The 10,425-nt window shown below is 51.8% G+C and overlaps 2 protein-coding genes across 9 annotated transcripts in view; one reads left to right on the plus strand and one right to left on the minus strand.

Moving 5' to 3' along the window:
• Positions 1-1,516, plus strand: part of CLDN7 (claudin 7) — a 3,097-nt gene extending 1,581 nt beyond the window's left edge. For 4 of the 5 annotated variants that reach the window (XM_011994604.1, XM_011994605.1, XM_011994606.1 and 1 more), the window contains 3 exons: positions 670-834; positions 929-1,013; positions 1,119-1,516. In XM_011994604.1, the coding sequence (XP_011849994.1) occupies positions 670-834; positions 929-1,013; positions 1,119-1,281 (413 nt within the window). In that variant the 3' untranslated portion in view covers positions 1,282-1,516. The remainder of the gene's footprint in view (positions 1-669; positions 835-928; positions 1,014-1,118) is intronic. The other variant, XM_011994607.1, reaches the window with a different exon arrangement.
• Positions 1,517-1,732: 216 nt separating this feature from the next.
• On the minus strand, positions 1,733-10,425 carry ELP5 (elongator acetyltransferase complex subunit 5). 4 transcript variants are annotated; one of them, XM_011994610.1, is made up of 9 exons: positions 10,214-10,425; positions 9,699-9,869; positions 9,482-9,542; positions 9,314-9,394; positions 7,475-7,695; positions 4,929-5,110; positions 2,986-3,081; positions 2,743-2,843; positions 1,733-2,097 (listed from the first exon to the last, which is right to left on the minus strand). In XM_011994610.1, exons 2-9 carry the CDS (start codon positions 9,742-9,744, stop codon positions 1,983-1,985), a joined length of 903 nt encoding a protein of 300 aa, XP_011850000.1. In that variant the 5' UTR covers positions 9,745-9,869; positions 10,214-10,425; the 3' UTR covers positions 1,733-1,982. The 4 variants fall into 4 exon arrangements, with proteins under 4 accessions (XP_011850000.1, XP_011849999.1, XP_011850003.1 ...); XM_011994609.1 differs by lacking the exon at positions 10,214-10,425 and adding an exon at positions 9,958-10,085; XM_011994613.1 differs by lacking the exons at positions 2,743-2,843; positions 10,214-10,425 and having other exon boundaries at positions 9,699-10,079.

Raw genomic sequence — 10,425 nt, forward strand, 5'->3', positions numbered from 1 at the left:
GGGTTCTGGCGGCTGCACGTGGGCACGCACCTCGGTCGCCCACGGTCCTCTTCCGCCCCCCAACCCAGCCTAGTCCCTGGCTCCGAGCAGCGGTTCTTAGGCCGGAGCCGTCCCCTCCCCAATCCCTGGGCAGGCCACGGCCTCCGTCATCTCCCGCCCTTTTCTCAGACAGAAACGACCCCGGGGCGCGGGGCACCGGGCGCGCCGAGGGCCGAAGGGCGGTGCGGCTGGTCACAGTGGGCCGCCGCCTGCGGCCTCTAATCTTATCGGCCGATTAGCCGAAGCCACAAACCCGGTGGCCTCGATAGCGGCTCAGAGCAGGGCCGCCGGCTGGCATGTGCGCCGCGCGGGGCTCGGGCCACCGTCTGGGGTTCGTTTCGTTGCCCCTTCCACCCTTCCCCTTATACGGGGCAGTTTCACCGAAACCCCGGCGCCCCGGGCGGATCCTTGAGCGGAGAGGGCGGGGCGGGAGCAGGAAGGCCGCGCTGTTGGGAGGGGCGGGGACCGGCCCGTTTGGCCCAGGCCTCGGACACCTGGGCGCCCCTGGCCCGCGGCAGAACACGGCGCCGGACAGACGGGGTCCAGGGGTTAGTGGGCGCGGCCGGCTGCACGAAGGCTGGAGCCACCTGCATTTCCAGCAATGACGGCGCCCTTTCCCCTCGCCCGCAGCGGCTCTGCAGGCCACTCGAGCCCTAATGGTGGTCTCCCTGGTGCTGGGCTTCCTGGCCATGTTTGTGGCCACGATGGGCATGAAGTGCACACGTTGTGGGGGAGACGACAAAGTGAAGAAGGCCCGTATAGCCATGGGTGGAGGCATAATTTTCATCGTGGCAGGTGAGCCCCAGGGTTCTCCCATCTGGGAGGAGCGAGGCTGGGCAAGGTGCCCGTTTGGGGTCCCACTATACCGAAACCCTCATTCTCTCTCCAGGTCTTGCCGCCTTAATAGCTTGCTCCTGGTATGGCCATCAGATTGTCACAGACTTTTATAACCCCTTGATCCCTACCAACATGAAGTAAGTCTGGGAACCCTGCCTCCTAAGGGGACAGGTCTGGGGTCCTGGGATAGGGAGGAGGGCAGAGGCAGGTCAGGGTTTCTAACCACCCCTTTCTCTTCACAGGTATGAGTTTGGTCCTGCCATCTTTATTGGCTGGGCAGGGTCTGCCCTAGTCATCCTGGGAGGTGCACTGCTCTCCTGTTCCTGTCCTAGGAATGAGAGCAAGGCTGGGTACCATGCACCCCGCTCTTACCCTAAGTCCAACTCTTCCAAGGAGTATGTGTGACCTGGAATCTCCTGGCCCCAGCCTGACAGGCTGTGGGCGTGTCTAGATGCCTGAAAGGGCCTGGGGCTGAGCTCAGCCTGTGGGCAGGGTGCCGGATAAAGGCCTCCTGGTCACCCTGTCCCTGCACTCCATGTATAGTCCTCTTGGGTGGGGGGTGGGGGGTGTTGGTGGGAGAGACAAAAAGAGGGAGTGTGTGCTTTTTGTACAGTAATAAAAAGTAAGTTTTGGGAAGCAGGCTTTTTCCCTTCGGGGCCTCTGCTTTCCTCCCGTCTGGATCCTCGCAGGGAGCTTGGAACCTTACTGCACCTACTTCAGTTCAGAACACTTAGCGCCCCAGTGGCCTGCACACCATTCCTGGCCCCCAGACTCCATTGACAATAGACTAAAAGATGCAGGTGCTTGTATCTTGACATCCATTCCCACCCCCCTTATTTAAATAGCTACCAAAGTATTTTTTTAATAAAAAAATAAAGATTTTATTAGGTACGGGGATGTTCTACTCTCACATTATCCCATGTCTTCATCCTACCTTCTGTCCTGATGAGACACTGCTTCCTGGCTCATAGAGCAGGGATCCATAGACAAGGGGAACCAAGGTGGGGTAGGGACAGGGTAAGGCTAACACAAACAAGAGAAAGATGGTTCTGGGCCCAAAGTCTTCCTGCGCCCCCTCCAATTACAATCTAATCAAATCTGACCAGTCAAATATCTAGGTCGTCATCTGGGTCTTCTTGGTCCAGGTCATCATAAGCATCTGGCTCATAGAAGATGTGGCTGGTAGCCTGGCCTGGCCTAGGCCGCAGGAGAGCCTGCTGTCTGAGAAGGGAAGATTTGGTGCTGGTGAGGGTAGCTGACAGGTTGGGTCTGGATACTTTCTTCCAGGTGACTGTGACTCTCATTCAGGCAACCTGTTAGGCCTCCATGTCATTTTCTTGGTCCAAGTCCCTTTCTCTCCCTCCATGTTAGAGCTGAAGCACCATTTGGTACTGGAATAGATACCCTTGTACAGCTCTCCTAATAAAACCGTAAGTTCCTAGCAGCTTGGGGGCAAGGATCTTGTAGTCTTGCTTCATCCACCCACACACTGGGCACAGAACAGCAGGCATGCACTAAGCCCTTGTTAACCAGCCTTTGCCACGCCCATATAGCCTTCTGTCCTCCTAGCACCACTGCCTAGGGATAGGGCCACCTCCCAAGGGTCTGGTCTGGCTCAGCCCAGGCCCAGGGTGCTCTGGGGACAACTGGAGCTGTGACCCAAGGGTCTAAGGGAGAGAAAAGAGACATAAAGGCCCTCGGCCATTGTAGGGGGAATGAGTGGATCAAGAACTTGGACTTGTCTCTGGAGGTGGACTTCAGCCCCTATAAAGTCAGGTTAATCAATAACCTGCTGTTGCCCCACCTCTCCGTGGCCCAGATCCTGGGCTCTACTCAGGGATCCACATACCCAGGTCCCGACCTTACTTTTCAGAGCTGAACTGGAAGGGCAGGATCAGGCTATCTCTGGCTTCTCTCTCTTTCTTGGACAGGTGAAGGTTAAAGGTCAAATGAGTTGTGGGATCCACCTGTAGGTACAAAGGATGCTGCCACTCTGCCCCATCCCTAGAATCCCTGACCCCACCCCCAACCTCTGCAGCTTTTACTCTCTCCCCTTTGACCAGACCCTAAACTACATTTCCTTGTTCTGGCCCTGGCATTCTTAGATACCGGGGGTATATGAGGATCAGAGCAGGGCTGGGACTCTACAGAGGGTCCCTCTTGGAGATCCAGGCTGAAGTCTGGAAGTATGGAGAACCACTGAGTCTGGAGAGAAAAAAGAAAAGAGGTTTTTTCATCTTACTGAAGAAACTAGAGAGACTCTAGGACCTCACATCCTCAGCCCCCAATCACCTATTTCACTGCTTTCAGCCCCTGCCCTCAACTTTTAATTTTTTTTTGAGACAGGGTCTGGCTTTGTTGCCCAGGCTGGAGTACAGTGGCGTGATCTTGGCTCACTGCAACCTCCACCTCCCAGGTTCAAGTGATTCTCCTGCCTCAGCCTCTCGAGTAGCTGGGATTACAGGCGCGTACTACCACGCCCAGCTAACTTGAATTTTTAGTAGAGATGGGGTTTCTCTGTGTTGGCCAGGCTGGTCTCGAACCACTAATCTCAGGTGATCTGCCCACCTCGGCCTCCCAAAATGTGGGGATTACAGGTATAAGCCACTGTGCCCAGCCTCTATTTTATTTTCAAAAGTGAAAGCAAGTTTATTAAGGAAGTAAAGGAATACAAGGATGGCTACTCCTTAGGCAGAGCAGCCCCACTTACTCTTTTTTTGAGACAGAGTCTCACTCTGTTGCCTAGGCTGGAGTGCAGTGGCATGTTCCTGGCTCACCTCCACCTCCGCCTCCCAGGTTCAAGTGATTCTCCCGCCTCAGCCTCCCGAGTAGCTGGGACTACAGGCACCCACCAGTATGCCCAGCTAATTTTTGTATTTTTAGTAGAGATGGGGTTTCATCATGTTGGCCAGGTTGGTCTTGAACTCCTGACCTCAGGTGATCTGCCCACCTCTGCTTCCCAAAGTGCTGGGATTACAGGCGTGAGCCACCTTGCCCAGCCCCACTTACATTTTTTTTTTTTTTTTGAGGAGTCTCACTCTGTTGCCCAGGCTGGAGTGCAGCAGCATGACCTTGGCTCACTGCAGCCTCTGCCTCCCGGGTTCAGGCGATTCTCTTGCCTTAGCCTCCAGAGTAGCTGGGACTACAGGTGTGTGCACTATGCCCGGCTAATTTTTGTATTTTTAGTATAGATGGGATTTCACCATGTTGGCCAGATTGGTCTCAAACTCCTGACCTCACGCAATCTGCCTACTTTGGCCCCCCAAAGTGCTGGGATTACGGGCATGAGCCACCTTGCCTGGGCCCCACTTACACTTTATAATCTTGGTAAGTGACTTAAATTTAAACCTCCCTGGGCCGCGTGCAGTGGCTCACACCTGTAATCCCAGCACTTTGGGAGACCAAGGCCAGAGGATGGCTTGACCCCAGTAATTCAAGACCAGCCTGGGCAACAGGATGAGATCCCACCTATATAAAAAACTAACAAGCTGGCTGGCTGTGGTGCTACGTGCCTGTGTTCCCAGCTCCAGCTACACCAGAGGCTGAGGCAGGAGGATCACTTGAGCATGGGAGGTCAAAGCTGCCGTGAGCTATGATTGCACTACAGCACACCAGCCCGGGCCACAGAGTGAGACCTTGTCCAAAAAAAAAAAAGAAAAGAAACAAGGGAAAAAAACCTCTCCCTGTACTGGCTTTCCCACCTGAAAACCTGTGATAATAAAACAATCTACCTTACACCATAGCTGAGAAGATTAAATGAGGTAAGTGATGGAAAACACAGAGAGATACCCAATCAGTTTTTTTTTAAAAAAGGTCTCCCTGAGGGCCGGGCACACTCACTCACATCTGTAATCCTAGCACTTTGGAGGCTGAGGTGGATCACTTGAGCCCAGGAGTTTGAGAACACCCTGACCAACACAGTGAAACCCCATCTCTAAAAAAAGTTTGTTTTTAAAGTCTCCTTGAAATATCAGCATTTTCATTGTTCTTCTCATCGTGCCACTCCTTTCTCTGTCCCCAATTTCCAGTCCTTCCCTGTTGGTTCTTCTGACCTGGTCAGTTGGGCGCTGTCGGGGCCTCCGACACAGGATGTGGGCCGAGGCCTGGCCCTTTGTACCGCCCAGGGTCACCTCAGTCTGCGCAAGGCTGCTGAGAGCTCCCACAGGGCCTGGTCCGTGAAGCTCTTCATGTAGCAAGCCCAGCACACTCACTTTCCCCACCGGGGAGCTGTCACCTAGAGACGGACAAGAAATGTAGGATAGTAGGGAGCATTCAGGTTGGTGGCCTGGGAGCAAACAGTGAAGAGAAAAGGAGAGAGCCCCACAATTCCATCACAGTGCTGTCAAAATCCTGACTTCCCTTGGCCAATCTCACTACTGTGCTCTGAGCCTCCTCCAGCCCACACCTTAATCTCCTCTATTATCCCCGTGTAAAGCTGATCAAGGCACCGCTCTAACTTCTATCCTTCAGCAGCTCCTCCGCCTTCAGGATGGAATGAACACTTCTAGCAGGTGGTGTCCACTTACTTTCTAGCCTCATCTCTTACACACGGAAGTACTTGTAGTTTCTGGAACTTCCCAAGATCTCAGTCAGTGCCTTTAGAGAGTGTCAGGCACTATGCTAAACGCTTTAACACAATGTTTGAATCCTTACAAAGGTCAGCATTTTTAGGTTAAACCATATGAAATCACTGACATTTAACAATTTTTTTCTTTTTTTTTTGAGACGGAGTCTTGCTGTCACCCAGGCTAGAGTGCAGTGGCGCAATCTTGGCTCACTGCAACCTCTGTCACCTGGGTTCAGCAATTCTGCCTCAGTCTCCCGAGTAGCTGGACTACAGGTGTGTGCCACCACGCCTGGCGAATTTTTGTATTTTTAGTAGAGACGGGGTTTCAGCATCTTGGCCAGGCTTGTCTTGAACTCCTGACCTCATGATCCACCTGTCTTGGCCTCCCAAAGTGCTGGGATTACAGGCGTGAGCCACCATGCCTGGACTGTTTTTAGTTTTTATTTTTTGAGATGAAGTATTTCTCTGTCACCCAGGCTGAAATACAGTGGTGTGATCTCAGGTCACTGCAACCTCTGCCTCCTGGGTTCAAGTGATTCTCCTGCCTCAGCTTCCCGAGTAGCTGGGATTATAAGTGTGTGCCACCACACCCAGCTAATTTTTTTTTTTTTTTTTTTTTTTTTTGAGACGGAGTCTCGCTCTATCTCCCAGGCTGGAGTGCAGTGCCCAGATCTCAGCTCACTGCAAGCTCCGCCTCCTGGGTTTACGCCATTCTCCTGCCTCAGCCTCCCGAGTAGCTGGGACTACAGGCGCCCGCCACCTCACCTGGCTAGTTTTTTTTTGTATTTTTTAGTAGAGACGGGGTTTCACCGTGTTAGCCAGGATGGTCTCGATCTCCTGACCTCATGATCCACCCGTCTCGGCCTCCCAAAGTGCTGGGATTACAGGCTTGAGCCACCGTGCCCGGCCAACCCAGCTAATTTTTTGTATTTTTAGTAGAGACAGGGTTTTACCATGTTGGCCAGGCTGGTCTCCAACTCCTGAATTCAGCTGATCCACCTACCTTGGCCTCCCAAAGTGCTGGGATTACAGGTGTGAGCTACCGTGCCCAGCCAATATTTAACAATTTTTGATCTAAGAAATGGCAATATAGTGGTTTATCCTAATACTTCCCTTGTACCTTCCCCCATATACAGCGGAAAGTGAAGCAAGTGAAAGTCAAGCACCTTAATACAAAGCTGAGCGTCTGACTCCTAAGTCCATTCGAATACCCACAGTGCACTTCAGGGCTAGTCCCAGTGCCCCTGCCCGGCCAAATCTGCCTGGCTGACCGCTTGCTCTTCAAGAGTGCCTTTATTTTTTGACACGGACTCTCGCTGTGTCGCCCAGGCTGGAGTGCACTGGCACGATCTCGGCTCACTGAAAGTTCTGCCTCCCAGGTTCACGCCATTCTCCTGCCTCAGCCTCCCAAGTAGCTGGGACTACAGTCGCCCGCCACCAGGCCCAGCTAATTTTTTTTGTATTTTTAGTAGAGATAGGGTTGCACCGTGTTAGCCAGGATGGTCTCGATCTCCTGACCTTGTGATCTGCCCACCTCGGCCTCCCAAAGTGCTGGGATTACAGGTGTGAGCCACCGCGCCCAGCCGAGAGTGCCCTTCTTTAAGGTACCCTGTGCATGTCCTATATCATCATGGCCTTTATCAGACCATCTTGTAACTGCCTGTTTACTTATCTCCATCTTTTATGGGACTTTGAGCTCCTGGAAGGCAAGGACCCAGCTACAGTCAGTCTGTATTTTGCCATTATCTAGAATTGTACCTGACATATTATATGTATTTACTATTGATTTGTTAAATAAATGAATGAGTGAAACAAATGAGTAAAAAAATAACTTGGAGGAAAAAAAGCAAATGGTAGATGGCATTAAGGGGAAGTAAAAAAAAAAAAAAAAAAACCAGACAAAAAGTTCAAAAAAATGAAAAAAGGTCTGACTGGAGAACCCAGATGTTTCTTCTAGGGTAGAAAGGAAAAGGGGCACACTCCTAGGCAGAGGGAGATATATGAGGGGAAATAATGAAGGAGGGGTCTCACCAGGACAGGAGTCCTGATGGCTCACAGCATGCAGGGCCTGGCAGAGTGTGGTGCAGGGAAGGTGAAGCAGCAGCCAGCTGAGTGAATCGAGAGCAATGGTGACAGGACCAGGATCTGTCCTCTTGCATATGGCTCTCAAGGCTCCCAGCGGCCCCCCAGGAAGGGCCTCCTCAGTTTTTGACCAGTTGAGAGGGTCTCTGAAGAAGTCATGGTAAACCAGCCTGCAAAGGGAAAACACGACACAATATAATATTGCTCCTTCCCCCCAGAGGATCACAAAGTTCATCCTCTGATCTTTGTGGCTCTGTTTTCTCAATTTTCGTGAATATCCTAAATATTAGTGAAAGAATATTACTGAGAGATAGCAATGATTGAGAGCACAGACTTTGGTGTCTGACAGCCTGACCTCCAAGCTTGGCTTTGCGACTTGTTGCCCAAGGTCAGCTAAATGATAAATTATCTCTAAGACTCAGTTGCTTCATTGGTGAAATGAGATGCCAACCTCTAAGCACTCAGCACAGTGCTTGACACATAGTGTATGCCTCATAAATGTTAGTTATCACCATTATCACATATTTCCTGAGTGTGGCACCTAAAGTTTATCACTCTGGATAAAAAATGAGAAAGCAGAGGACATGAGACTTGGTTCCTGCCTGTAGAACAGCTTAAAGAAAGTTAAAAATTAAGTCATGGAGTACCAACTACAGAAAAAAATAACAGCTCAGGAAAGGTAGACCAGCAAAGGTAGCAGAACTTTTTTTTCTCCCCAGATATCTCTTTTTTATCTTCTGGTTCTCTTGTGGAATGCCCTCTTTTTTTTTTTTTTTGAGACAGAGTTTTGCTCTTGTTGCCTGGGCTGGAATGCAATGGCACGATCTCTGCTCACCACAACCTCTGCCTCCCGGGTTCAAGCGATTCTCCTGCCTCAGCCTCCCCAGTAGCTGGAATTACAGGCATGTGCCACCATGCCCAGCTAATTTTTTGTATTTTTAGTAGAGATGGGGTTTCTCCACGTTGGTCAGGCTGGTCTCGAACTCCCGACCTCAGGTGATCCACCCCCCTCAGCCTCCCAAAGTGCTGAGATTAAAGGCGTGAACCACCACGCCTGGCCATGGAATGCCATCTTAACATACACCACCACCTCTATCATAACAATGGCTGATGTAAAATTAGAGGCTCAACAGATAAGATGTAAACTACTATCACCATCCACTGAGTTGCCCGGACTAGGAAGTAGAAAGCATCCTACTAATGGTTCTTAATGTCTCCTGATCAGGCACGTGGCTGGGTTTAGGGACTTCCTTATTTCAATACTGTCTTCTCCCCCACATTAGTCAATAAATCCTGGAAATGCTACCCACTAAAGTCCTTTACATGTGTTCTAAACTTTCCATCTCTACTGCCACTGCCTTAAACCAGGCCTCTATCACTTTCTACCATTATTCCCTAAAATTCATTAGGCCAGGAACAGGTCTGTCTCATTCACTCCCAGCTCCAGTATCTTGCACAGCACCGGGTTTATAGTTGGTGCTCGGTACATATGCACCTTAATAGCGAACCTGGATTAATAGATTACTGCAATACCCTTCCCACATGTTCTCCCTATCTCCAGGCTATTTCTCTCTCAACTTCTATGATCTTTGCTTTGGATTCCCCAAATACTCATCACTCCTCATTACTCCTCTTACTAAGTCTTGCCTCCTGAAAGACCCATATCCAATTCTTCAATGAATATTTAAGGAACTGCTACTATATACCAGGTTCTGCGCTTGTTATAAATAAATGTCCTTAGCAATAGACGTCTCCAATTTAATCAAATCTTTTCCAACTGGTACTTACCGATTGTTGATATCAGAGTCAAAACCTTCACGAAACTCTTCCTCGCTCACTTCACAGCCCAGGATATGCACTTGCTCCCCACTAAGGCAGAGATGAGGGGGGACTGTCAAAGAGTGGGCACAGGTTCCCTATCCAGGGTAGGCTGAGGAGACACCGTGGGATACTCACCACAGTGCAGATTTCTTGACAAGCGCCTTCAAGAGACTGCGCCCCTCCCACTCCACGGAATCTGCACAGCGAGGGACGGATTGAGTGTGAGGGCGCTAGGATTACCACCTTCGCGAACCCGTCGCGATCTCCACACCTAGCCTGTGACCCATGGCCCTTCCTCTCCACTTCCGTCCCCTCAGCCAGACCCGAACCCCCCTGTGCCGCTGGCTCTCACCCCGAAGCAGCACCAGGCCGCCCAAGGATAACAGCGAGTCCAACATCCCCAACTCGCGTCCGGTCCCTGCTCTGGCGCCCTCTGATAGCGTCACGACCCACTGTCCCGCCCCCTCGGGGTGAAACGGGCGGGGCACTCGAGCGTCCTCCTACCATTAAGACCTAACATAGTCTGGAATGAGAGGTGATTATGTTCACTATTCCCAGGGGGGCGCTCACGAGGAGGGCGCCCCTCCCCGAGCCCTGGCGCACAGTCGTACGGACAATGACCCCTTCTACATTTTCACTGTGACCGGGACGGGAAGAGCAGTTGGGGCAGTTGTCAGTGGGAGCGGGAAGAGGACCCACAAATCCCCCGCGAGGGCCCTAACTGCGGGGACAAGTGACGGCTTCCGCCCCGCCCACGCAGTTTGAGGCGGGGCCTGCTTCGCCTCAGGCCCCGCCCCACGGCCACCTTCTGCGCGTGCGCAATACTGCAGCCTCGTTCGCAGTGCTTCTGACTTTCCTTATACCTACCCCCATAGACCGCGCAGGGGGAACTTAGTCCCGGTGAAGCGAATACACGTCACCACCGGAAGCAGTGTCAAAGGGGAAGAGAGGGGGAAAGACAGGAGGAGGGAGTCCTTTGGGCGGTAAAATGGCGCCTGTTAGAGTGGGAAACCCAGCTGCAGAGGCTGCAGCCCCGCTCCCCAGCGGCTAAAGGACCCCCGAGCTCGGGGAGGGGGAGG

Source organism: Mandrillus leucophaeus, unplaced genomic scaffold (assembly GCF_000951045.1).
Source record: "Mandrillus leucophaeus isolate KB7577 unplaced genomic scaffold, Mleu.le_1.0 Scaffold46, whole genome shotgun sequence".
In the NCBI taxonomy this organism is placed as follows: domain Eukaryota; kingdom Metazoa; phylum Chordata; class Mammalia; order Primates; family Cercopithecidae; genus Mandrillus; species Mandrillus leucophaeus.

What these genes read in the sequence shown, in the direction of transcription:
- ELP5 (XM_011994610.1), bottom strand. Translation starts at nt 9,744, where the DNA reads ATGTTGGACTCGCTGTTATCCTTGGGCGGCCTGGTGCTGCTTCGGG. An exon ending in CGGCCTGGTGCTGCTTCGGG is followed by an intron (nt 9,543 to 9,698) that starts GTGAGAGCCAGC and finishes CTCGCTGTGCAG; the next exon opens with ATTCCGTGGAGTGGGAGGGG. An exon ending in TTCCAGTTCAGCTCTGAAAA is followed by an intron (nt 2,098 to 2,742) that starts GTAAGGTCGGGA and finishes TTCCCTTCTCAG; the next exon opens with ACAGCAGGCTCTCCTGCGGC.